The sequence below is a fragment of the Balaenoptera borealis genome (assembly GCF_965194805.1).
Source record: "Balaenoptera borealis genome assembly, chromosome: 2".
Classification (NCBI taxonomy): Eukaryota; Metazoa; Chordata; class Mammalia; order Artiodactyla; family Balaenopteridae; genus Balaenoptera; species Balaenoptera borealis.
The window spans coordinates 44803389-44831317 of NC_138867.1; the positions used below are offsets into that span (position 1 = coordinate 44803389).

The 27929-nt window shown below is 36.7% G+C and overlaps 1 protein-coding gene across 8 annotated transcripts in view; it reads right to left on the reverse strand.

Annotated features, from left to right (window-relative positions):
• SLC38A9 (solute carrier family 38 member 9) overlaps nt 1–27929 on the reverse strand; it is a 108101-nt gene that overhangs the window by 57907 nt on the left and 22265 nt on the right. For 2 of the 8 annotated variants that reach the window (XR_014241851.1, XM_082382355.1), the window contains exons 2-3: nt 23727–23873; nt 568–700 (exon numbers count right to left, since the gene is read on the reverse strand). Coding sequence is in view for 7 of the 8 variants with exons in the window: in XM_082382355.1 (XP_082238481.1) it covers nt 568–700; nt 23727–23839 (246 nt within the window). In the remaining variant the exon portion in view is untranslated. Of the gene's footprint in view, nt 1–567; nt 829–21217; nt 22059–23726; nt 23874–27929 lie in introns of those variants that run through there. The other 6 variants (XM_082382361.1, XM_082382359.1, XM_082382360.1 and 3 more) reach the window with 6 other exon arrangements.

Sequence of the window (27929 nt, forward strand, 5' to 3'; positions counted from 1 at the left end):
AATGATTATAAAACAGAAGTAGAGAAGAATATGCAACAGTAGGTGGCCCACAAAGCTTAAAATGTTTAGTATCTGCTCTTTGACCCTGGTTTTTGATCTATAAAAGGACATTACCAAATAGGAAAATATATATATATATGTATGTATATATTTCAGTTTCTCACTCCTGTAGAAAATTTCTAAAAACATTTTTCCCTTGCAGCTTCAAACTTAAAAATTGAATAGACTAACCAGAACTTATTAGTTATGTTATTAATCAATGACCTAAACTACTTCAACAGCTTATCCTCCTCAAAGCTCTTAGGATTGTGGATTAGCAGAATTTAATCCAACAAATCTCTAGGCTGTTGTCAACCTAGAGAGATTGTTTCAAATCTCTCTATGCCAGGCTAATAAGAATGAACTAGCCTGAGATGTAAGACGCATTAATTAATATCTTTGACTTTCCATGATGCTATCCTTGGAATATGGCCAGCAAAAAGTTCAACCACTGGGAGCTGCCGTGGCTTATGTTGTTCAGTTCATTTCAACTTAACCTTAGACAATTAGCAATGCTTTGCCCCTTACCAGTGCCTTGTCTGCAGGAGCAGTGAGCCGGCTGTAGTAATGAATCCTCTTGTTCATTGCAGAGGCATGGTCACTAACCCTCTGAATGACATCATTCACATTGACGATGTTTGTGGGCTCTATATAGAAAGGCCTAGAGAAGGGAATATACACTTGACAAAGAACGTTCAGGCAGAAATTCTGGAAGTCAGCCATTGAAGAAAATAACTTCTTGTCCTCCATTAGAAATGGGATGTACCAAGGCAAGGCATTCACTTCTCACTTTTGGTGGGAAAAGAAAATGTCACAAGAGAAGTATTATCCAATCCACAGAATAAAGCTTTTGTTTCATAATGCTATTACTTTAAACACACTTTTTTAAACTTAAGGAATTTTGCAATAGAGGAGACATAACAGAAAGACCTTCAATCAGTTATTAAAAAGAAATATAGCAGCTGGCAGTTTTCAACAATGAAACTCAGACAGACACGGCTTTGAATGTTCTCTCAAAAAGCATTTGGCACTGAATCAGAGAAATTACAAAAATGTTCCTCTAGTTAAGAGTCTCTACTCCTTCTTTACGGGCCAAAGTTACTTCTTATGATAAACACAATTCCTATTTGTTGGTTCATGTACTAAGGATTAGTGATCTCAACCGTCTCCCTTATGAAACTTATCCAAAATACTATCAAATAGAACATCAAGACACTAGAGATATTTTGTCTCATTCTACTTTTCCTAGATTTCAGTAACATACCATTATGTTACTATTTATACGTATGCTTTCTCCTCATAACTATGTCCCAATCAACTGCAGATTCTGGTTTTCAATCATCATTTTCAGTCATTAATCCATTGAGTTCCTTACTGAAACTCCCTCCATTTGCTTTCTTTCCATTAATAAACTACCCAAAATGGAAAGATCTGGCACAAGCTCATGAAATGACTGCACTCCTCAGATCCCCTGAAGTCACAAATGACACTGTCTCCCAAATTGTATACAATTTGCTATTTCAGATTATACACAGATTCAAATAAGAAAGGGAAAAAAAGCCAGGAGGTTTATCACTGGTTCCACATAAGTCTTCTATATTTACAGTTCTGAAATAAGCTTATAAGTTATTAAAGTATGGTAACCATTTTTGGAGACACTGTTAATCTAATCTTGTGGGAAGCACATGAAAAACCAAGTGACTGGAATTTTAGTTTATGCTATTTTTCCAAATAACTCTGTGATATTAGAGAAATTAAATTTAGCCGTCTCTCTAGTTAGCATACAGAATCTTTGAATCTTTCTTTTATTATTTACTCTCCATCACAGCATCTAAATTTGGTGGGTACTTTCTAGTTCAATCCAACAAATATCTAAGAGCATTTACTAGAGCAAGTATGTGGATATAGAGATCAACATGACATACTACCTATAGTAAGCAATAACTGCTAAATGAATTCATTGGTATCAATAAATCTCAAGGGGATACAATGAAAACGAAAGGGTCGGAGGCCAAATAAACTATCCCTACTTATAAATTTGGTAGGCTGAGATAACTACCTCTCCTTCCAAAGCATTAAGGTGTTCTAAATAATTTACATCTCTACTGTGACACTCAGTAGTACTAAAAAGCAATGTAAAAATATTTATGTCTGTGAGACAGTGTGGGGTCACACTCTACAGGGCATTCTCTTCTTGTTTTGTTAAGTATGATATCCGACAAAATTAAAGCTACAGCTTTAAGGCCAACATAAAGCAGAGATTTAAGCTAATCAAGGATTACTAGTAGAGACTAATAAGTATGATATTGATAGAAAGAGTTGTAGATGTTCTACTTGTAGCTTATTATCTGAAAATTCAATGGTATTAATATCAAGCACTAAGTTGGCTTGAAGGCCTGTTGAAAAGCAGTCCAGGAAGAGCTACACTTCTTGGCTCCTGGCCTCTTACAGAAGTGTTAACTGTACCAGTTTAGTTGGCTTGGGTACTCAGACAGCAGAATGACTCTGAAAGATTTTCTTTTCCAACAGTTTTCATGAAGATGCTGAGTGCCTGTTCAAACAAATATTTTGGAATCTTTTCAATGCAGATTCTCTTTAAAAATATACAACCCAGCATATTTTAACTGAATTATTAGAAACATATGCTTAAAGCTTCATCTGAGAAAGCAAAAAATATAAATTATATTTCTAAATTGAACTTTAGTTGGATCTGAAAACACTTTTAAAATTAAAACTATGCAGAGGATAATATTCAGAATAAAACATTTTTTGAAACTTGGGCTTTTTCTTTTGAACACAGTTTCACATGAGTGCTCCCTATCAATGTTACTTCCCATTTGAAATGTAGCTCAACTGTGCCACACTGAAAATAAATCATAATATTTTATGTAGAAGTTATATTTGTCTCACCTTAAAAATATTTATGGTCATGCTACAGAAAAAAAATGCTTTTAACATTCAGCAAAATTTAAAAAAATATTTTAAAATGTGACTCAAAACCCTTTATTTTCATTTAATACACCTATAAACAAAGAAACCTTATTTCTACCTAACACCTTTTCTAGGTTCCAGTCCTTAAATTCCTTAAAAATTTTTGGCTTTTAAATTTGTCTCCACCCTTCTACTGACGAGTTATGCTTCTCTGAAGTTTAATAACAATCCCATGAATCTTAAGAAGGTTCATACTCAATATGAAGCCCCTTCATTTAAAACTATTCCTTTAGGGCTTCCCTGGTGGCGCAGTGGTTAAGAATCCACCTGCCAATGCAGGGGACACGGGTTCGAGCCCTGGTCCGGGAAGATCCCACATGCGGCGGAGCAACTAAGCCCATGTGCCACAACTACTGAGCCTGCGCTCTAGAGCCTTTGAGCCACAACTGCTGAGCCCATGTGCCACAACTACTGAAGCCCACGCACCTAGAGCCCGTGCTCCGCAACAAGAGAAGCCATCTTAATGAGGCCTGGGCACCACAACGAAGAGTAGCCCCTGCTCGCCGCAAATAAAAAGAAAGCCTGCACACGGCAACGAAGACCCAACACAGCCAAAAAGAAATTATTTAATTAATAAATTAAAAAAGAAACAAACTATTGCTTTATTCACATCTCTATGGAAGCTGCAACTCTCAAACACCTGCCAGATTGGAGTAGTTTGTTAGAAAATGAAAAAGGAATCAAGTATTCAAAAAATCTTATGCAAATAAACATTCAAAATAATGAACCTACTGTACTTGTTTCTACCTGCTTGGTAAAACACTATGTCTGCCAGGCAGCTTTTCAATAAAGAAGACCGAAAAGAAGTTAATCAAGCCATTGTACCTAGATATTTACTGCTACAAAAAAATATTGGTAACTTGTGGCTTGCCGACATGTTTCTTGCTTCCTCTGATGCCTAAATAGCACCCTCTTTCACAAAAACCCTGCTTTACACTCCAACTTCACTCACTGTCTCCAAAGGCTGAGCCTGTATAAGCTCTTCTCTTTCTATTATGGCTAATTAATTTATTGGTTCTCTAGTTTATTAAATATTGTTTAAGTGCCAACCAAGTATTCAGCACTGTGCTAAATGTTAAATGATGAATAGGACATAGAACCTCAAGGATCATAATCTACTAGAGGAGATACATAAGTAAGCAATTCCAATCCAGAGAGAAAAATAGAAAAAGAGAGAAAATGCTTATGAGCAATAATGGGAGTAAGAAGATTGTGTGATGCTGGGTATGTATAGAGTACATAGAAGGGGAAACTAAACCACGTCTGGCAGACCACTGAGGAAGAAGCTATTGTTGAGGTGAATTCTAAAAGATATAAAGGAGTTAATCAGGGACAGGGAACAGGAGGAAAGAAACAGTGCTTCAAAGAATGGAAAAGCATGTAGAAAGAACCCAGAAAAAGAGCACAATATGTTTTTTAAAACTATAAGTAGTGAGAAGAGAAGTAGTAAGAGATGAGGTAAACCTGGGTTAGTACATGGAGGACTTCACATGCCAACAAAGACATAATCCTAAAGGGAAGAACTCTCAGCCTCCTTTGCCGATTCCTCCTCAAACCCCCAACCCTTAAATGTCAGAGTAACCCAGAGTTTATTAATCCAGACATTTTCTCTTCTCTATCTACACTCAATCTCTCGGTGGATTCATCTAGTTACATAACTTTAAATATCATGTGTACGCTGATGGCACTCAAACTATTATCTTCAGCCTGAACTCCTGATTCATATATCAAACTGCTCTCTGTTACCTCTCCCCCACCCCACCTCTAGGACTTCACTGTCTACCACACTAACCACAGTAGTTTCCTCACCATTCCCGACACACTTGGCCACTACTATATTCCCAGGGCCTAGAATAGTACCCGGCATATCGTAGGAGCTCAATAAAATGTGGTGAATAAATGTATTTTGAAATAATTTTAGACTCACATAGAAGTTGGAAAAATAGTACAAAGAGCTCCCATATATACTTCATGCAGGTTCCCCCCAATGATGACATCTTATATAACCATAGTATGATCATCAAAACTTGTACTGCTTTTATTATCAGAAAAAAAGTTAATAAAAAATTATAAATGTAATGCTTTTAACTTTTCTTGAGTTTAAAAAATTTTTAAATAAATACCTGGGGGAGAAATGATGGAGGCAATAATCAAAAGTATCAAATGCTATAAAAAATGAGAAGCAGCAACCTATAAGAAAATCAATTTATTGTGGTATCCTCAAGCAAATTAAAGACTTTTTCAGGGTTAGAGAATGACTGCATCAAGTGCTACTGCTAAGTCAAATGAGATGAGGACTAGTTGATGAAATGACCACTGGTAACCTGCACGTGAGCAGTTTCAGTGGAGTGGTTAGAACAAAAGCTTGTCTGAACTGGGTTCAAGAGAAAAATGTGGTATGGTGAGCACAAATAATCCTTGCAAGGAGTTTTCCGTAAAGAGGAAAGAGAGCAATGAAATGGTAGCTGAAGAGGTAAGTGTAAATACTATAGGAAATATTTTAAAAGCATAAAAAATATAAAAATCACCTATAATCCCACAACCAGTAATCATTAGTAACATTTTACCAACCTCAATCTCTTGGAAAAAAAATAGAATGAGATACCACTATATGTTCATCAGAATGGTGAAAACTTAACAATCTCGCAATATCAAGCACGAGTAGGAGGTAGAGCAATGGAAACTCCAGTGGGAATGTAAGTTGGTATAATCCCTATGGAGAACAGTCTGGCACTATCCAGTGAAGTTGATTACACACATACACTACCACCAAGCAAATCCACTCCCAGGTATATATCACAGAGTTCTTGCATATGTATACCAGGAGACACATATATTAATGTTTACAGAAGCATTCTTTGTAAAAGCCCCACACTGGAAACATCCCATATGTTCTAAAGTAGAATGGATAAATAAACTGCAGATACTTACAGAATAAAATGCTAGAAACCACTGGCAATGAAAGTAGAGTCATATACAACTTGGATGAAAATTATAATGCTAAACAAAAGTCACAAAAGAATACATACAGTGTGATCTCATTTACATGAGATGCAAAAACAGGTAAAGCTGAATTCAGTATTTAGGGATACACAGACAAAATATTATAAAGAAAAGTAGGAAAATGATCACACAAATGTCATGAGAGTGATTACCTGTAGGGAGGAAGAGGGATGTGCTTGGTGAAGGACACATGGGGAACTTCTGGGGTGCAGCTAATTTCTAGACCTTGTTGTTGTTTGGATGGGTGTTGGCTTTATTATTTTTTTAAATTGAACGTATGTATCATGCACTCTTCTGTGTATATGATATATCATGTGGTAAAAAGAACTTTAAAAACAAATCTTAAAGTAACATATTCTTTCAAAATTTAGTAATGAGACCAAGAGGGACTGAAAAAATCTTGTGTACCATACAGAAATTTGCTGGTTATCTTGTGGCAAAATATCTTTAAAATTTGTCAAACTTAAGTATGAATTATCTACTTTTCTTCTATAAAAAGACAACTGTTCCAAATTGGTTGACCTCTTCTGTGATGACTTGTGGCTATTGACAGTATGCTATATAAGTACACAGCAGGTATCAAAAACCAAAATAGCTGTCCACATATCTAATCTATCTCCCTTCAAGGTAAAGATATTTTAACAATGACTGAGAAAGCAGTTGCTCTTAAAAAAACTCACAATATACAGAGAATATTCTGATAACAGATGTTTAAAAATGTTTCCATTGTTACATGATTTTATTGTTGAAAATAATGTCTGTCACCAATAAAAACTCAAAACTGCAGTTTTATAGACATGGAATAATTGGTCGAGAAAAACAAGGACATTCCTGAAGTACTGTATTTAGCTCCCCTCCAATGGAGCTTTCAGACCAGCTAGGCAGCTCCTGCATTCTGGCCAGAAGCCACTGGGTTGTAACAGTTTTGATTTTAATCCCAGTTAACCTGGGAAGGATGATTCTATTAATTTCTCCCCTTCCCTGAGCAAAGAGGTCAGCTGCTTTCTGGAGGCTCTCTCTAAATCAATGCCTTTTTTTTTTTTTTTGAAGCAGAGGAGAGGTCGGAAGATAGACTGGAGAGAGAACCAAGAAAGGTGAACAAAGCTACTGGTTGTTTGCAAATTAACAGTATTAAGCCAGTAAAAATAGGAGTATTTTGGACTTTAAAAATAACATGGGATACCAGAATACACAAACTAGCACAGCAATCACTAAATGTAAGAACTGAGTCATATCAAGGAGGATAAATTTAACCAGGCAAATTTCAACAAAAACTTCCACATAATTGTAGGATGAGCAGAAATGAATTTCAAATCAGCTTGAATTACTATTGTGGCAAGGTGTTATAAGAGTTTCAAAAATAATAAAGCATATTCTGTTGTTACTGTTAATATTATAAAGTAAAAACAAAAGTTTTAATGTACTGTTAATAGATAAAATTTAAAGTTAATTTTATCAAGATCATTACATCTTATAATTTAAAATTTTCTATTTTTATGTTTTATAATATACATAATTTATAAGTACAGAAGTACATGTATATAATTTGCAAACGAACACACATACACACACGTAAATATATACAGTCCCAAAGTTTTAGGTTGTCATTATTTTTTTAACTGATGAGGATGATATGAAAAAAGTAAATGTTAATAAACACCTGGTTGAGGTTATGGGTTCTTTATTTTAGAATTCTAAGCTGTTACTAAGCCATGAGTAGACATCTTCATTAATGACATATGGACAAAGAACTTGACCTGAATATTAATTCTCAGGCCTAATTAAATGCAGATTCTGCTAAGAATGAATTTAAAAATTCCTCCAATGCAATTCACGCTTTCAAACTTTGGTTTTTAAAAACACATAAATTGTTTTTTTTTTTTTTTTTTTTTTTTTTTAGAGTTCTCTTCACTTTCTTTTTTTTTTTTTTTTTTTTTTTTTAATTATTTATTTATTTTATTTATGGTTGTGTTGGGTCTTTGTTTCTGTGTGAGGGCTTTTTCCAGTCGTGGCAAGCGGGGTCCACTCTTCATCGCGGTGCGCGGGCCTCTCACTATCGCGGCCTCTCCTGTTGCGGAGTACAGGCTCCAGATGCGCAGGCTCAGTAATTGTGGCTCACGGGCCCAGCCGCTCCGCGGCATGTGGGATCTTCCCGGACCAGGGATCGAACCCGTGTCCCCTGCATTGGCAGGCAGATTCTCAACCACTGAGCCACCAGGGAAGCCCACATAAATTGTTTTAATTCTACCAACCTGAAAACAAACAATCTCTTCTTTCATGGTTACAAAATGATCAGTAACAGAAATGCAAGGGTTTTTTTTGTTTGTTTTGCTTTCAGTATCAGCACTGGAATGAGGCTAAAAGAATTATATAAACATCAGGAACTTTCAACAAAGTTAAGATGCTAGAAGCACCTGTAAGTAAATACAAATATAACAGTTCTTTAGTTTTTCACTAGGTTGATATAAAACAGTAACAACACCACCATCACCACATCCTATCTTCTATCTAGAAAAAGCAGTTCCAATGGAACATACTGACTGACATTCCACAAAGGAAGATTAACAATACTTAATTATAAATTATAATTAAGGTATACTTAATTATATATTTAGTTGTAAATAATTATTTATATTAATTATAAAGAAGTAAATTGCAGAGACACTGTAGGCTTCAACCTGTAATGTCATGCCAATTATTACTCTTCTTCTTACACAAATCTACCAAAAGAATTTCTGGAAAAGAAATGAAATTTCTAGTTTCAAAACCTAGTTATTCCCCATTAAAAAGAAAAAAAAAAAAGCAGGGAAGAAGAAAATTGCCAGGCCAGCATTTTTAACTAAAATTTCCTCAAAAACTTGAAACGTAATGAAAGAAGGTAAATATTTCAGTAAGTATATATATTGAGATAAATCTTATTTTTAATATATACATGTGATTCTTCGATGAACACTAAAATTGCTTTCATTATCTTAATTCTGTTATCTAGAAATTGAAAACACAAAAACCAAAATTCATCTACTCTTTAAACAGACTACCAAAGAAAAAGAGCCTCTTTCTTATTCTTCTTCCATAACTTAAGAAAGGGATACTACTTATCACACCTTAGAAGTCTTTATCATGGCTCCCAAGAAAGGTAAATGAGCTAAGAGAACTTCTGCTTTGCCACTGGAAAGACAGCAACAAATCGTCTACACAAACTGGCCTTTCAGGTGACCATGGCTGTATTTTCAACCCAGATGGCAAATACTGTAGTAGTCTGACCAGAATCCATTGTTGGTTGTATGACACGTTACTCCGCAAACCAATCCCAAAATAACAGAATAGACTGATAAAGGCCAAGAGTCCAGCGTGAAACCTGCTGCCAACTGGCTCTTACCAGCTTTTACATATAGGAAAGTTTTATAAACAAAATATAAGATGTTTTAGTAAAAAAGAAAATAAACAGTGCTAGAAAGGGGATTTTGAAACAGGAACTTTCACATATTGCTGGTAGGAGTATAAAGTGGCACAACCTTTCTAGAAAACAATTTGGCTATATATATCAAGAACCTTGGGCTTCCCTGGTGGCGCAGTGGTTGAGAATCTGCCTGCCAACGCAGGGGACACGGGTTTGAGCCCTGGTCTGGGAAGATTCCACATGCCGCAGAGCAACTGGGCCCATGAGCCACAACTACTGAGCCTGCGCGTCTGGAGCCTGTGCTCCACAGCAAGAGAGGCCGCGATAGTGAGAGGCCTGCGCACCGCGATGAAGAGTGGCCACCGCTCGCCGCAACTAGAGAAAGCCCTCGCACAGAAACGAAGACCCAACACAGCTAAAAATAAATTAATTAATTAATTAAAAAAAAAAAAGAACCTTAATTGTGCTTTACATCCTTTTATTCTAATAATTATACTTTTGACACTCTATCAGAAGGAATCAAAATATGGTTTAAATATGATATGTAGAAAGCTGCTAATCAAAGCATCATTTAAAATAATTAAAATTGTAAACAGCTTAATAGTTAAACATTGTTAAATTATGATATATTTAAATAATACATATTTATTTTAAATGATATTCAGAAAGAATATGGAAAATTGCTTACAGCTTTTTGGGACATTTCAGTGATTCTTAAGAATAATTTTTATTGTAAAACTTTTTACTATTCCTTGAAACCTGGTACTTTCCCCTTATTTATCACTCTTAGCTTCAGTCACTATCTCTAGAGTTTATGGCAGTTAAAATCCTTGGATGACCTTGCCAAAGAACTCTAGGCTTGCTGCAGGGGCATGAGTTTCAGGGGGAGGCTAGAGATTGTTTTGTTGTCCAAAAGGCTATTTTGATTAGAACAACTTCATTAAAAGCAACTGTGAGGGTGGAGTGAAATTAAGGTGAGTGGGCCTCACTTTTTTAACTTCTCTAAAAGCAGGCAAGAGGTATCCCTAGGGGTCACAGCAGTAGGAAGTACCAGTCCCTATGGTTGCTTACACCTGAGTCCAGAGTCTCTCTTTGCAGACTAGAGGTTGGTAGTCACGGACAGATAGGACAAATCTGGTCCATGGCCTGTTTTCATAAATAAAGTTTTATTGGAACACAGCAAGGCCTGTGCAATCACGTGTTATCTATGGCTGCTTTCACTCCACAATGGCAAAATTGAGTCCATATGCCCACAAGCCTAAAATATTTACTATCTGGCTCTTTACAGAAAAAAAAGTTTGCTGACTCCTGCCCTAGATCACTGAATGTTCTTACACAGAGCAATGCCTGCACCGAAACCTCCAAAACACCTAGCCATCAGTACCACAAATGACCTCATTCTACTCCTGGCTGGGCTTGGCCAGACCCTACAGCATAGTTACTCGCTGGGATATGATCCCATGGGTTCTTTGTAATGCTGGATCAGGATGGGTTAAATCAGTATTTTTTTCCTAATGAAAATTGAGTACTGAGCTAAAAAGAAAAAAAAATATATGTGTGTGCGTTTGTATATATACATAACAAGTCAAATATTTATAACCCCTCATCAGAGTTATTTCCCCCCCCTTTTTTTTTGCTGAGTGTCCATCTCCTTCCCCAAAGTGTCTGGCACCAAAAAGAGCTTAGTGAATGTTTACTGACAAAAGGAAGGAATAGAAGAACAAAAGGAAGGGAGGAAGGAAGTAGAGAGGGAAGGACAGAAGCAGAGAACGAGAGAAACAGGTAGGCAGGCAGGCTGGTAACTAGGGAATAGCTTACAGAAGTAAAAACAGCACGCAACAGAAATTTAAACTGAGAAAGTAGCACATTAAATTGTATACAGTATATGAGCTCATAAAATATCATAGAAAAGGATAGAAAAAAATATACTAAAATGTTTTAACAACACTTGCCTCTATGTGATGGGAATATATTTCTTTATGCTTTTTTTTCCAGAACATTCTCTATACAAGAACAAAACAAAATAACAAAACAAAACATCCCATAAGTAGAGAAAAAAGATAATTTGTATCATCCTATAGAAGCACAGGTGATTTAAACACTGTTTCTAATAAAATGGGTTTTTCATTTTCCATATACTACTTTTATCCTAAATTATAGGAATGCTTTATTTTCTGAATAACTTTTTTTCTCATTATAAAAGTAGTACATTGTTTATGTTGAGGATAATATAGAAGTTATAGAAGAAAATAAAAACCACCCATTAGAAATAATCAGTTAGGGCTTCCCTGGTGGCACGGTGGTTGAGAATCTGCCTGCCAATGCAGGGGCCACAGGTTCGAGCCCTGGTCCGGGAAGATCCCACATGCCATGGAGCAACTAAGCCCGTGCGCCACAACTACTGAGCCTGCGCTCTAGAGCCCGCAAGCCACAACTACTGAGCCCACATGCCACAACTACTGAAGCCCGCGCACCTAGAGCCCATGCTCCTCAACAAGAGAAGCCACCGCAATGAGAAACCCATGCACCGCAACAAAGAGTAGCACCCCCTCGCCGCAACTAGGGAAAGCCCGTGCACAGCAACCAAAACCCAACACAGCTATAAATAAATAAATAAATAAATTTATAAAAAAAGAAATAATCAGTTAACATTCTAGTATATTCTCAAATGAGTGTAGACCCACATACGTGCACACAGGTACACACACACACGAAATTAGTTTTACTTGTTTTTGAACTTTACATAAAGTGGAATCACACAAAATGTATTTTTCTGTCTAGCTTCTTTTGCCAACATTATCTTTCTGAGATTCATCCATATTCTTGTGTGCAGCTGTAGACTGTTAATTTTCATAGCTGTGTAATATTCCATTACATGAAAATACAATTTATTTAACCATTCCTAGTTGGTGGGTATCTGGGTTGTTTCCAGTTTGGCACTCCTATGAATAACTCATAATCTATATTTTTGAACATGGCTCTTGGTGAAATGTGCATACATTTCTATTGATTATAAACAGCGTATACTCAATGCTAGCAGATAATTACAAACCCTTTTCCAAAGTGATTATGCTAATTTACACTTACTCTAGTACTACATAATCATTCCCATTTTTCTATATCCTTGCCTTGATTTGTTTTCATCATTGATTGATTTCTTACCTTAGGTTACTGTTTTTTGTTTTTTAGTTTTTAGTTTCAGATTTTCCATTTGGTTATTTTTTTATTCAATAAATATTTTCCATGAATTTGGTTCTTTTTTACATTTCTAGCCAGTGGCAAAATTCTCAACCTTATTTCAATTTCCCTGAACATACTAAACATAGTCTTTAAAAAGTATGTTTCTCAATAAATGCTGGAGAGTGTGTGCAGAAAAGGGAACACTCTTGCACTGTTGGTGGGAATGTAAATTGATACAGCCACTATGGAGAACAGTATGGAGGTTCCTTAAAAAACTAAAAATAGAACTACCATACGACCCAGCAATCCCACTACTGGGCATATACCCTGAGAAAACCATAATTCTAAAAGAGTCATGTACCAAAATGTTCACTGTAGCTCTATTTACAATACCCAGGACATGGAAGCAACCTAAATGTCCATCATCGGATGAATGGATAAAGATGTGGCACATATATACAATGGAATATTACTCAGCCATAAAAAGAAACGAGGGCTTCCCTGGTGACACAATGGTTAAGAATCCGCCTGCCAATGCAGGGGACACGGGTTCAACCCCTGGTCCGGGAAGATCCCACATGCCGCAGAGCAACTAAGCCCATGCGCCACAACTACTGAGCCTGTGCTCTAGAGCCCGTGAACCACAACTACTGAAGCCCGTGCGCCTAGAGCCCATACTCCACAATGAGAAGCCACCACAATGAGAAGCCCGCACGCCGCAAAGAAGAGTAGTCCCCACTAGCAGGAACTAGAGAAAGCCCACACACAGCAATGAAGACCCAGCGCAGCCAAAAATAAATAAATTAAATAAATTAAAAAATTAAAAAAAAAAAGAAACGAAATTGAGTTATTTGTAGTGAGGTGGATGGAGTTAGAGTCTGTCATACAGAGTGAAGCAAGTCAGAAAGAGAAAAACAAATACAGTATGCTAACACATATATATGGAATCTAAGGAAAAAAAAAAAGTCATGAAGAACCTAGTGGTAAGACGGGAATAAAGACACAGACCTACTAGAGAATGGACCTGAGGATATGGGGAGGGGGAAGGGTAAGCTGTGACAAAGTGAGAGAGTGGCATGGACATATATACACTACCAAATGTAAAATAGATAGCTAGTGGGAAGCAGCCGCATAGCACAGGGAGATCAGCTCGGTGCTTTGTGACCACCTAGAGGGGTGGGATAGGGAGGGTGGGAGGAAAGGAGATGCAAGAGGGAAGAGATATGGGAACATATGTATATATATAACTGATTAACTTTGTTATAAAGCAGAAACTAACACACCATTGTAAAGCAATTATACTCCAATAGAGATGTTAAAAAAAAAAAAAGTCTGTTTCTGATAACTCCATTATCTGGATCATCTGTCAGTCTTTTTTGTGTATCAAGTCTCTTAATTTCTAATCATGTTGTCTCATCTTCTCTTATGCCTAGCTATTTTTGATTAAGTATCTGGCATAATCCTTAATAGAATTCTAGTATACAGAAAACAGTATAAATAAGTTGAAGCCTAGAATAATATTATTTTCTTTAGAAAGGGTTTACATTTGCTTTTGGGAGCCAATCTGAGACACTTAGCAGTCCTAGATTACCTTAATCCAGTTTTAGGGATTGAGATGAGTTAAAGTTGAGCTACAGTCCCTGAAAGAAGGCCATTCTATTTCGAGTTCACTCATATTTCTAGGCTTATAGACCTTAGGTCTTCCAACCTAAAGTTTGCATGGGGCCTACCTACTATTAGTGAACCCTGGATTCCAGTTTTTCTCCCTCTAGCCTTGTAAAGCTGTTGAAAGCTCTGTCAATTTAATAGCCACCCAGCTAATCAACTGGAATTGGCAGATACCCTTGAGGAAATGCTGGACTCCCCTTTCTTGGTTTCCTCCTTCTTCTTGATCTAGACCCCATTATTCTTCATTGTTTTATCAGTTCTCCCATGTCTTTAGGCAGATTAAAAACATTTTTTTTGGTCAGTTTTTCTAATTATTCTCAGCAAGATGGTTGGTCCAAATTCCTTAATCTGCCCTTGTCATAAGCAGAAATCCCCCATGCCCTCTTTAATTAAAAAAAAAATTATTAAGATATTAATTCACATACCATAAAATTTACCCATTTAAAACATACAATTCAATAGTTTTTAGAACATTTATGGAGTTGTGCCTCCATCACCATAATCAATTTTTGTTTTTTTTTTTAGCTCTGCCATGAGGCATACAGGATCTTAGTTCCCTGACCAGGAATCGAATCCATGCCCCGTGCATTGGAAGCAGGGAGTCTTAACCATTGGACTGTCAGGGAAGTCCCACCATAATCAATTTTAGAACATTTTCATCCACCCCAAAAGAAATCCTGGACTCCATGATCCCCTCTCTTCAGCCCCTGGCAGCCATTAATCTGCTTTCGGTCTCTATGACTTTACCTAATTTAGATAGTTCGTATAAATTGAATCATACAATATGTGTCTTATGTTGTGTGGCCTCTTTCACATAGCATGGTTTCAAGGTTCATACCTGTTGTAGCATGTATTGATATTTTAATTCTTTTTTACAGTCAAATAATATTCTGTTGTATGGATATATCACATTTGGCTTATACATATATCAACTGAAGGACATTTGGATTGTTTCCACTTTTGGCTATTATAAATGTTATGGACATTTCTTTATATTTGTGTGGACATATGTTTTCAATTCTCTTGGGTATATACCTAGGGGTAGAATTGTTAGGTCAAATGATAATTCTATATTTAACATTTTTAAGAATTATCAAACTGTTTTTCAAAAGTGGCTATACCAAAAGAAAAAAAAAAGTGGCTATACCAGTTACAAAAGGAGTCACGGGTATGAAATGAATAGTATGGGGAATATAGTCAGTGTAATAGCTTTGTATGGTGACAGATCGTAACTAAACTTATCATGGTGATCATTTTAAAATGTACAGAAATATCAAATCACTATGTTGTGTAACAGGAACTAACATAGTGTTGTATGTCAATTATACTTCAAAAACAAACAAATTCATAGAAAAAGAGACCAGATTTGTGGTTACCAGAGGCAGAGTGAGGGAGGGGAATGCATGAAGGCAGTGAAAAGCTACAAACTTTCAGTTACAAGATAAATAACTACTAGTGATGTAATGTACAACATGATAAATATAGTTAACAATTCTGTGTGTTACAGATGAAAGTTGTTAAGAAAGTAAATCCTAAGAGTTCTCATCATAAGGAAAAATATTTTTTTCTATTTTTTATAGTTTGTATCTATATGAGATGGTGGATGTACACTAAACTTATTGTGATAATCATTTCATAATGTATGTAACTCAAATCATTATGGTGTATACCTTAAACTTATACAGTGCTGGATGTCAATTATATCTCAAAAAAACTGGAAGGAAAAGAGAGTGGCCATACCATGTTTCAATCCCACTAGCAACGTTTAAGGACCATGCCCTCTTTTTAAGCAATTATTTTTAACACCCAAATTTACTAGACTTAATAAAATAGACCAGTTATTCCTCAATAAAGCTGAAATAAATAAAATAGAAAATATTTATAGAAATAGGGACTTCCCTGGTGGCCCAGTGCTTAAGAATCTGCCTGCCAGTGCAGGGGACACAGGTTCCAGCCCCGGCCCGGGAAGATCCCACATGCCATGGAGCAACTAAGCCCGTGTGCCACAACTACTGAGCCTGCGCTCTAGAGCCCGCAAGCCACAACTACTGAGCCTGTGTGCTGCAACTACTGAAGCCCGCGCGCCTACAGCCCATGCTCCACCACAAGAGAAGCCACCGCAATGCGAAGCCTGCGCCCCCGCTCCCCGCAACTAGAGAAAGCCCGTGCGCTGCAACGAAGATCTAACGCAGCCATAAATAAATAAATAAATAAATAAATAAATAAATAAATAAATAAATAAGAAAAATAATAAAAAATAAAAATAATTCTCTAACTATAATAAAAGAGAAACAAAATAAAATATAATAAATTAATATAAATTTTAATATGTAAGTCGTAGGGCATAACAACAAAGACAGAATGAACTCCAATGCCTACATCAATTTATAATGAATAAGACAGGATTTAAGAGAAGATTAAGCTATTCTACAGAAGAGGTATAAGAAAATAAAAAATCAGAGGTATTGGTAGATATAAAAACTCGTGTTAGAATAAACAAGTCATATATGAATTTGAGGAAATGCAAATTTCAATTTGATGAAATTCAAGTTCAAATATGAGAGATATGAATTGTTGGAATTCAAATTCAAATTTGAGAGAAATAACCTTAATTGAAGTAGTGAGAACATGCCAAGATAAATTATAAACTAACTGAAATAGAAGAAATGAGGAAGTGTGATGCTGTTGCAATGAAATCAGGCTTTTTAAATTAAGTGCAGCACCAAAGTAACTTTCTATGTTACTGTATAGAAAACATATTTCCTCACTTAAAATGTTGAGGCATTCACTTATCTCTTAATATTTAAAAGATCTTGGAAACCATACCTTGTGACAAAGGAATACAGAACAGATTGCAAGAAGAAATCTTAAAAAAAGAAGCCATAGAAAAAATATGTAATAGACTTTTGGAGACAATTTCAGACTAAGACTAAAAAATAATAGGCAAGCCAAAGATACATAATCTCAGTATGTTATTTTTACATCAGTTCCTTATCTTTGGGTTACAGTCAGCCATGCGGCTTTTAACAAGATCCATAAATTTCATGTGCTTCCATAACTTTAAAATATTTGATTTTAAGTCTGTTTGTTAAAAGGAGTTTCAATTTTCTTATTGTACGCTTGCAATTGGTTTCATTGCTTTTGCAGTAATGGTATAATTACTTGTGAAAGGAAAATCCAAATGGAGTTGGTATTGCTGACAGCTCTCGAAAATGGAGCTGGGAAGCCATTAAGGAATTGTGACTTATGCATGTCTCAGCCTGGATGGAGTGTGACCTTTTGACCTTACAAGCAAGTCATCCAGAACATCTGCCAGAAACTCAAAATACTTATTGGATCCTTACCCTAAAATAACTAGTGACAGTCTATCTACCTGTAGGACCCCTATCCTAAAACAACTTGTGATTCCTTAAGGATAAATCACAATTCTTCCCAGGCAATTAACAATCTTGTGGCTTTTTGTCTTTATAAGCCCCTGACTCTTTCTCTTCCTCAGAACACTTTCAGGATTACCCAAATCTGTGTCTCCCGAATTGTAATTTTAAGACCCCCCCCCAATAAACTCTTTTCTTATTTGCAGCCCCCTGCATTATTTTTTGGTTTACACACTAAAAGCCTTTCAACTATATACTTGGAGATGTTATAATACTGAGTAGACAGAGAAAGATGCTAGCCCAACTCTTCATACCCTTTCCTCCCAACAAAACACACTTGATTGGCACTAATGAGCACCAAACTCATTAGGCTCCCTCTTTCTTCAGGCTTGTCCAAATAATGTCAATGAGGGAGGAAGAAAGGGAAGAAAATAAAGCATTAGTTTAGAGGCAACGAAGGAAACAGCAAAATCAGACAGACCAGAGAGAATAAGGAAAGAAATGGAAGCAACTCAGGCAAGCAGATATGGATACAAAAGGATAGTTAAGCAAACAAAGACATCTGGAAAGAGAGACAGAAGTAAAAGAACCTGTGAACTTGAGAATAAAAAGGTTCTGATGGGACTAGAAATAAGATCCCATTCTAACAAAGTCCATAGTTAGATTTATTTATTTATTTATTTAAATTAATTAATTTATTCTTGGCTGCATAGGGTCTTTGTTGCTGTGCACAGGCTTTCTCTAGTTGTGGCGAGAGGGGGCTACTCTTCGTTGCGGTGCGCTGGCTTCGCATTGTGGTGGCCTCTCCTGCTGCAGAGCATGGGCTCTAGGCACATGGGCTTCAGTAGTTGTGGCATGCAGGCTCTAGAGCGCAGGCTCAGTAGCTGTGGCGCACAGGCTTAGTTGCTCCATGGCATGTGGGATCTTCCCGGACCAGGGCTCGAACCCGTGTCCCCTGCATTGGCAGGCAGATTCTTAACCACTGCACCACCAGGGAAGTCCCTTTAGTTAGATTTAAAGCATCTCTGAATCCATGGCCAGGGTTGCCCTCTTCAAGCATTTAGCAAAAAGAGTTCCACTGGAGAAAAATAATGGTGGAGAGTGGGGAGAAGAGAGGTTAGAGAAGTGGACTAAAAAGGGAGAGAAAAGAGGAGAGGGAAGAGAGTAGGGAGAAAAGGAGGAAGGAGAGGGAAGGGTACAGAAGTTGTAATACAATCAGCAAGTTGGTATCAGCTCCATGGCACTGATAAATGGTTAAGGGCCCTGGTCCTGTCTATTTAACACGGATGGCAAGTTCCTCAAAATGCAATTTATGCAGCTCTGGAAACCAACCCTCTTGGGAAAACTACTTTTCTAGATCTGTATAAATCCCCAACTATGAAACTACCAAGCCTCAATAATCACTCCCAATCACTGTTATTGGTCCAGGGCACATTAATAGATAAACTCTTCACTTTGTTATGCGCCCCCCGACCCAGGACCACAAATACCAAAAAGAATCAATTCAGGCTGCTATTCAGTGATAGTATTATTGACAGATGAAAGTGAGAGAGGCCAGTTTACAGATGTGTAGACAAGTACACTGTAAAAAAAAAAAAATAGGGGCCATAAGCATGCTTAGTATGTTTGAAGGGCACCAGGAACTGCCTATTTTCAATGTCTACCTCTACCCCACTGGCTTACCAGAGTACTTGAAATGTTATCAATTAGAAAAATCTAACCTTTAGGTTAGGCTTTTAATTAATTAATTAATTAATTTCTTTATATAAATTTATTTATTTTATTTATTTATTTTTGGCTGTGTTGGGTCTTCGTTGCTGCACGTGGGCTTTCTCTAGTTGCGGTGAGAGGGGGCTACTCTTCATTGTGGTGCGTGGGCTTCTCATTGCCGTGGCTTCTACTGTTGCAGAGCACAGGCTCTAGGTACGTGGGCTTCAGTACTTGTGGTGCGTGGGCTCAGTAGTTGTGGCTCGCGGTCTCTAGAGCACAGCCTCAGTAGTTGTGGTGCACGGGCTTAGTTGCTCTGCAGCATGTGGGATCTTCCTGGACCAGGGCTCGAACCCATGTCCTCTTCACTGGCAGGCTGATTCTTAACCACTGTGCCACCAGGGAAGCCCTAGGTTAGGCTTTTATATTCTAGGATTCTCCTTATTAAAATGCAAACAGCCATGGAAAAGTAATAGACTAGGTCTTTGACACATCAGATTGTTTGCCATCGTAACACCTAAACAGACAAAAGAGCCCTGCACGAATAGAACAGATAAGCACTAGTGAATAAGGGGAGGAAGAAAAAGTATAATTTACAAAGCACTGTCTAGAGGAAATTTTTGAGTGAATTCCCTGAGCAAAAACTGGGCACATAGAGAGAAGCAAGAAAGCCCTAAGTCCTGGGAAAAAAGGAAGAGGAAACAGAGTTTGAGAAAATGGAAAAAGGGAAGTTCAAAGCCAAATTAACCACTTCACAGTTTGGTTTCAGGCTGGCTGGGGTAGTCAACTCCCAAAGGTCATAATCCCAGAGCAGCAGCAAAGCATGAAGCAATCCTGAATACCAGGTCTAATATTTGGTTACCAGAAAGTCTGGGAAAAGCAGGAAAACAATCTCTAAGACCAGTGATTGCCAATGGAATATTATCAAATACAGTATAGCAGATTTCTAAACCTTCCTGTTCTGCCACCCACATTCCTCACTCCACCCCAAACCAGGTAAAAAAACTAATAGGGGAGGGGAGGGGAGGAGAGGGGAGCAGAGGCATGCAGAGGGAAAAGTGGATTTGTGTAGTTTGCAAAAGTTCCCCAAATAATCCAAATAATTATGACATGTATCATTCCTCTACAGTGACAAGCTCCTTCTTCCACCTAAGTCTAATTAGACCCCAGGTCCAACAAAATGATAAGCAGGTCCAGCACGTTATCTTTTAGCCCAAAGCAGTTCTTAAAATTCTTATATTTGAACCGAAACGTGACTTTGACTGCCACCTAGTGGAAGAGATAAAGTCAACCACAAACTAAACTGAGGATAAGCAATCTAAAAGTATCAAATGTTGTTCTTTATATTCTAACAGCCTAAGACAGTTTCCAAAAGTGTGGTTATATGTAAGATGATTTTAGGTAGCACAAGGATAAACGCTATTTTAACTACTTGGCATTGACTGCAATGCATATTAGAAAAAAGTATAAACAATATTTCATCATTTCACAAATACATGATGAGGCTAAATTAACCCTAATTTTTCAAAGTTAGTAAATTAAAAAAATATTAAATTATAATATTACACAGGTGGTACTGGGATATCACCAAAGTCATAAGGTGACTCTAAAATGACTGCAGTTTTGGAAATAGTTGTCTAAGTTGGTTCTTCTAATTGAAGACACTTTTCCCTCACTGTGTCTGATATTTATGCATATAAAGTGAAATAACCCATATTTTAGTAGAAATAACAATGTTTTAAGGTACTCCAGTTTTTTCCTCATCAAATAAGTTTCTGAAATTATTTCACAAGCAAATTAGCATTCAATACTGCTAAACCCCTATAAATATTTGCCTTCCTTAAAACATGCTTACCTAGATAGTTATCCTATGATTGAAAACAGTTGATTCCCTCTCATTTTGACAAGTTTCATTATAGAAAATATATTTCCATTTAATCTACACGGTTAAAGAAATTCTCAGAGAACTGTCTGAACTCCTGCCAACCTACTGCAGTGGAATACACTTTAATGACCTATGTTCTATTGTCACAGTGGTCAATTATTTATCATAGAATTTAGAGGTTTCAAGAAAATCCTGAGCATTTAATCAGCATTCATTAGTCCCTGTATTCACTGATACTGGAACATATAAGTGAAAATTACAAGATTCATTTCATTATCTTCTCTGATGGCCACCTTAAATGACAAAGATAAATTTCTCATGTGATAAATTTCACACTGCTCTAGCTGCAAAAAAGACTAAAAAATTAAGTATCTGGAAAATGGAAATGGGATTATCAAGACTAGCTTAAACCAATCCTCCTTCATCTCCTGGATTGGAAACTATTTAGACCCTTAACACTGCTGGCAAAAAAGAGGTGGGGTTGTTGAATAGCTGGGTATTTACCGAACAGTAATCTGCCACAGGTCCCACCTCAAGCACTCAGTTTCCTTCTGAGGAGGCAACCATCTTACAGTTTCCTATTTATTCCCCCAGAGTCATTTATACATATTTGCATAATATATAACTTGTTGATGTTGTTTTTACCCAAATGGTAGTATACTATATAAACTGCTCTGCACTTCACTTTTTTCATTTAACAAAATAAGTTGAAGACTTGTTCCATTTTGATATGTAATAAAGCCACTTCCTTCTTTTCAATGGGTGAAAAATATTCCATTGTATCAATGTGCCATAATTTATTTATCCAGTCCTGTAAGAAAAGACATTTTAGTTGTTTTCAATCTTTTGCTATTATAAAAAATAGTGCATTAAACAACCTTGTACATATATTATTTGACACTGCAAATTAATGCTTAGAAATGAAATTGTTGGGCCATGTAAACTTTGGAATTCGTTGCTGGCATGTTTTTTGGTGAGGGGCAGATCACATTAATTTTATGGATTAAAATTTAAGAGCATGACATTTTATTTTAGAGTCTTCCCTACTGAGAGCAGTATATGCCTTTTTGTTACATGTCTTATTAATTCTAATATGCACATTTAATCATTTCTAAAATATGGATGCATCTCATAATCCAGGTAACTGTCACCTGTGATCGTTTCAGTCATCAAACCATTTAGGGACCATTTAAGGAAGAAATGTGAGCCACAGTGTCTAGAAAGCTTTCTGTGACACTTTCTGCTAAGATCAGGAAAGTGCAAGCATCAAAACTAAAAAGTGTCAGTGACTAGGAAGAAAATTCTTTCAAGAAATGTTACACTATCAATGTTCTTAGTGATACTAAGAACAATTTTGTGTGGGCAGGAAAAAAACACTGATTTTGATGACTGCAAGTCAAAAAGTGATTCAGAAGAATCAGACTCTATATGCAAAGAATCAGATTTGTAATATCTTAACCGATATATTTTGTTTATATTTTTACTTTTATAATTACAAGAGTTCTTCTAGTAAACATCAAAATAAAATTCTAAGTCCAAAGAAATTGTTGCACCAGAGGTATGGGTAGCAGTTTATGTTAGTATTATATTAAAAACAACAACAACAACAGGGACTTCCCTGGTGGCGCAGTGGTTAAGACTCTGCGCTCCCAAGGCAGGGGGCCCGGGTTTGATCCCTGGTCAGGGAACTAGATCCCACATGCATGCCACAACTAAGAGTTCGCATGCCACAACTAAGGAGCCCACCTGCCGCAACTAAGACGTGGCAAAACCAAATAAATAATAAATAAATAAATATTTTTTAAAAAAGGCAGCACAATTTATAATCAGCATCTCAGATTTGAAGAAATACTCTACATATTATTTTAGGTCTCTCAGTAGTATTTTAAAGTTTCTCTCATATAGATTTTGCACATCCTTAAGGCTATTCCTATGTATTTTGTCTTTTTCTCCATTATATTTTCTCATCAGAATGCTATTTATTTTTGCCTGTTTTGTAAACAACCACGTTACTGAATTGTCTTACTATTTATAATAATTTTTCAGTGGATTCTTTTGGGTTTTCCAGGTATGCAATGAAATAAATTTTAAACTCTAATTATCTTAAACTATCCGCTGGAATTTAAGCTCAATGAAGGTAAGGATTACGTATTACTTTTACTGTTCTATCCCCAGCACCTCGCATGTTACCTTGCACAAATCAGATAATCAATATATATTTGTTAAATGAGTTATATGCATCTTACTTCATAAAACTTACCCCAACCACCCCTGACAGACAAGTGGAGTTTAGTCTAAAAAGTCAGATATAAGTGAGAAAAGAGTATTTATATTTATTCTCTACCACATACAAACATACAGATTCTGTAAGAAACTGGATATTTTATAATCAAAGTTATATATATTTGGTTATAATTAGTTCTATATTAGTAATTAAAAACCTTAATTATAAAATAAATATTTTATTTTAAACACTTACCTTTTGGATCTTATATCTGATGAATCAAACTGGATATTCATAGGTCCAGGATTTATTTCATTATCTACCTCAGGGATGAGAAGATGGCTAGAATCACTATCCATATTTGCCATTTTTCTCAGACTCTAAGCACTGAAGAAGTCAGTCCTATAATAAATCAGAAAAGATAAATAATTTAAAGTTTAATTTAAACAATATTTTACTATTAATAGGTAATAACATTTGCATGCATAAGAAATTGAAAAAACACAGGAATTTGCTGAAGATATCTTAATGAGCTACATGCCTAAAATATTTATATTATCAGAAACTTGTTAAGTTGAAATGGAGTTACTGCTTATTTTTCAGCTTAGTAAAAAAGAAGCAGGGCAATCCATTTCCAGTAATAAAATAGATTAGGCTACTTGGACTCATTTTCCTGCAGAAAACAACTAAAAATACTGGATAAAATATATATATATATTTTAATCGGAGATCTCATAGCTTCATTTTATTTATTTACTTTTTTGGTCTGTGAAATATATTAAAACTTTGCTGATGACAGTTGGAAATCAAAACATTAAAACTTTTAACATAATAAAATAGCTGTGTTTGTGAAGATTTTTTTAAAGTTTCCTAAACCAATAAGAGAGAAAAATTAAAAAGTAGTGAATATAATACAAATTAAACATCAATTGAAAATAGGAGTCAGTGTGTTAAAAAAAAATTAAGAAGTTGGTCAGGTATAAAGGAGGTCATCTTAAATTTCTAATACTGTTACAGTATGTATAGCACAGCTGAGGTAGGGTGATGGACAATATGACCTCTTGAAGCCCTTTACAATCTTTTTGTTGTTGTTATTTTTTTTTAATTTAATTTTATTTAGTTTTTTATACAGCAGGTTAGATACAATATTTTTTAAAAGTTTTTGAAAAGCACCTTTTAGTAAGGAAAAGCAGGCCATTTGTAGGTGAATTTAAGGAACCTAGAAAGTAAGTAGCTCAAAGAAGTTGCTTCTGATCTGAGGGTATTTTCTGTGCCAGGAGAAACTGGGCTGAGGTTTTCAAGACCTTATGAAGTATTAAGAAAATAGAAGACAAAACCCAAGATTCACCCAAAGTAAGGAACGATTGTAGTAAGAAATCATCTCCTCTCCCTACTTCCCATACAGCTGGGACTACAAAGAACTTTACCATCAGATTAGGAGTTAACAAGAAGTAAAAGTGCCTCACTGCCTCACAAAGGAGTAACAAACAAGTTTTCTTGACACTGAGTACAGCCTGTATGTGTATGTGTGTGTGCGTGTGTGTGTGTGTGTGTGTGTGTGTGTGTGTGTGTGTGCGCTTCAGGGAAATATTATATACCACAAACTGCACCTCATGTGGATTTGCAAGGTGATCAAAGAACACTTAAAGCTGTGAATATACTTTCAGGTTACTTGCTTGGTAGAGCTTATAGGTAACTGGCCAAAGCAAATGTAAATCTTTTCTATGAGGATACAGAAAAGATTGATCCTAGGCCTCAAAAAAGACTTGCTAACAATCTTTCAAGAACAATGAACAGTACATAGCCAAAAATAACCTAGCATATAAAGAAACAAAGTACTGGGCTTCCCTGGTGGCGCAGTGGTTGAGAGTCTGCCTGCCAATGCAGGGGACACGGGTTCGAGCCCTGGTCTGGGAGGATCCCACGTGCCGTGGAGCAGCTGGGCCCGTGAGCCACAATTACTGAGCCTGCGCGTCTGGAGCCTGTGCTCCGCAACAAGAGAGGCCGCGATAGTGAGAGGCCCGCGCACCGCGATGAAGAGTGGCCCCCGCTCGCCGCAACTAGAGAAAGCCCTCGCGCAGAAACGAGGACCCAACACAGCCATAAATAAATCAAAATAAAAATGAAAAAAAAAAAAAAGAAACAAAGTACTATTAGTGAGAACCAGAAGAAACAGCAGAAACAGATCCACAAAGGCTTCAACTACAGGGATATCAGAATAAGATTATAAAATAATTATGCTTCCTATGTTTAAACAAATAAAGGAAAAAGTGGACATTTTCTAAAAGTAACAGCATGTTTGAAAAGGACCATAATGACTGTTTAGGCCTAAATAAATAATAAAAAAGAAAAAAAATAATAACACAAAATGTAATAGCCAAAATTTAAAACGCAATGGATGCATTTTAAAGTTGAAGAGAGGGCGTTGGCAACATGGTAGAATAAGAAGCTACCTTTATCTTTCTCCTTCAACCGGTAAACCAGTAAAACATCCACAACGCAACAAAGGTGCCTCTGCCCAACATACTAGGATGCTGGAGAATCCCACACATCTGTACATCTACGAGTGAGGGGACTGGAACACACAGAGGAGGGGGAACTGAGGGAGGGAGAAACCAAGGGAAGAGCAAAGGCAGTGCCTGTAATCCTACCCCTCTGGCTGCAGCAGCTGAGACTGCAGCCCCAGAGTACCGGGTAGCAGCAGGGGAGGCGGGGCACATGACTCCTGCCTCAACAGCCCTCATGGCCACAGGGGCAGAGACGGAGAACCTTACAACACGGAAAACAGCAAAGGTGCCCATGCAATCCTGGCTCTTCTTCCCTTTCGTCTCCCTCCCCCTGCAGTGTCAGAGTCTGCGACTCAGGAGATCCTGGATGCGAAGGAAGAGTCCACCATCCTGGCTGGTGATGCCAGTGACAGTAGCAGAAGCAAGGCACCAACAACCCTGGAGGCACAAGAAGCAATAATGAGGGCCCAGAGTAATGCCACTAACAGAGGTGATGGAGGATGGAGAGTAAGGGCTCAAATATAACCAGAGTTGGCTCAGGTGAGAAAAACCAAAAGATTGTGCTATAGCACCACCTACTGGAAAGCAAAAGAAAGACCTCAATTTCTAATCTGTTTAACCCGTTATAATCAAGCAAAAATGTAAAAAAAAATAAAATGTGGCTGCGGAGAAACAGTTCATCAGGCACCATGAACCACAGTAACAGTGCACTAATAAAAGAAAATGACAATTCTCCAGAAACCAAACATAAAGTCATGAAATACTGTGATCTAATTGATAGAGAATTCAAAATAGCTGTTATGAAGACACTCGACAAGCTACAAGTTTTCTTGTAGAAAGGCAGTTTCAATGAGCTCAGGAATAAAATTAATGAACAGAAGCAATACTTTCACAAAGAGATTGAAACTAAAAAAGACCTAAACGGAAATTCTAGAGCTGAAGAATTCAATAAATGAGATGAAGAATGAATTAGAAAGCACTGGAAATAGAGCAGACCAAATGGAAGAGAGAATCTGCAAGCTTGAAGACAGAAATCTAGAAATGATACAAGAGGAAAGAGAAATAAGATTTTTTTTTTAAATGAGGAAATTCTACAACAGCTATCTGATTCTTTTAGAAAGGGTAACATTAGGGTTAGTGGGTATCCCAGAAGAGAAGGGAACAGAGTTTATTTAAAGAAATAATAGCTGAGAACTTCCCAAACCTGGGGAAGGAATTGGATATACAAATCCATGAAGCTAAGAGAACACCTAATTGCCTCAATGCAAAAAGACCTTCTCCAAGACACATTATATGAAAATCATCAAAAGTCAATGACAAAGAAAAAATTTTAAGGGCACCCAGGGGAAAAAGGATGATAACCTACAAAGGAACCCCCATTTTACTATCAGCAGATTTCTCACCAGAAACTCTACAGGCCAGGAGGGAGTGGGATGATATTCTCAAAATACCGTGAAAGATAAAAACTTTCATCCAAGAATACCCTATCCAGCAAAGTTATCATTCAGATATGAAGGAGAAATAAAGACTTCCCCAGACAAACAAAAGCTGAGGGAGTTCATCAACACTAGACCTGCCTTATAAGAAATGTTGAAAGGAGCTCTTCTACCAGACACTAAAAGGCAAAAGTACACAGAATTTTGAGTAAGGTGATAAACAGACGAAATCAGAAGATTGCAACTCTTTATTAGAATAGATTTGTAAACACTTTATTATAGTGTAAAGGTTAACGGGTGGGAGTAGAAAAAAATTTCAATTTGGTAACAAACTCACAATATAAAAAGGGATAGTTTGAGACAACAAAAACACAAAAGGGGAAGAGGAAAAGGACAGAATCCATATAGGTAAAGGCAGCTAAGATGCTATCAGCAGGGACTTCCCTGGTGGCACAGTGGTTAAGAATCTGCCTGCCAATGCAGGGGACATGGGTTCAATCCCTGGTCTGGGAAGA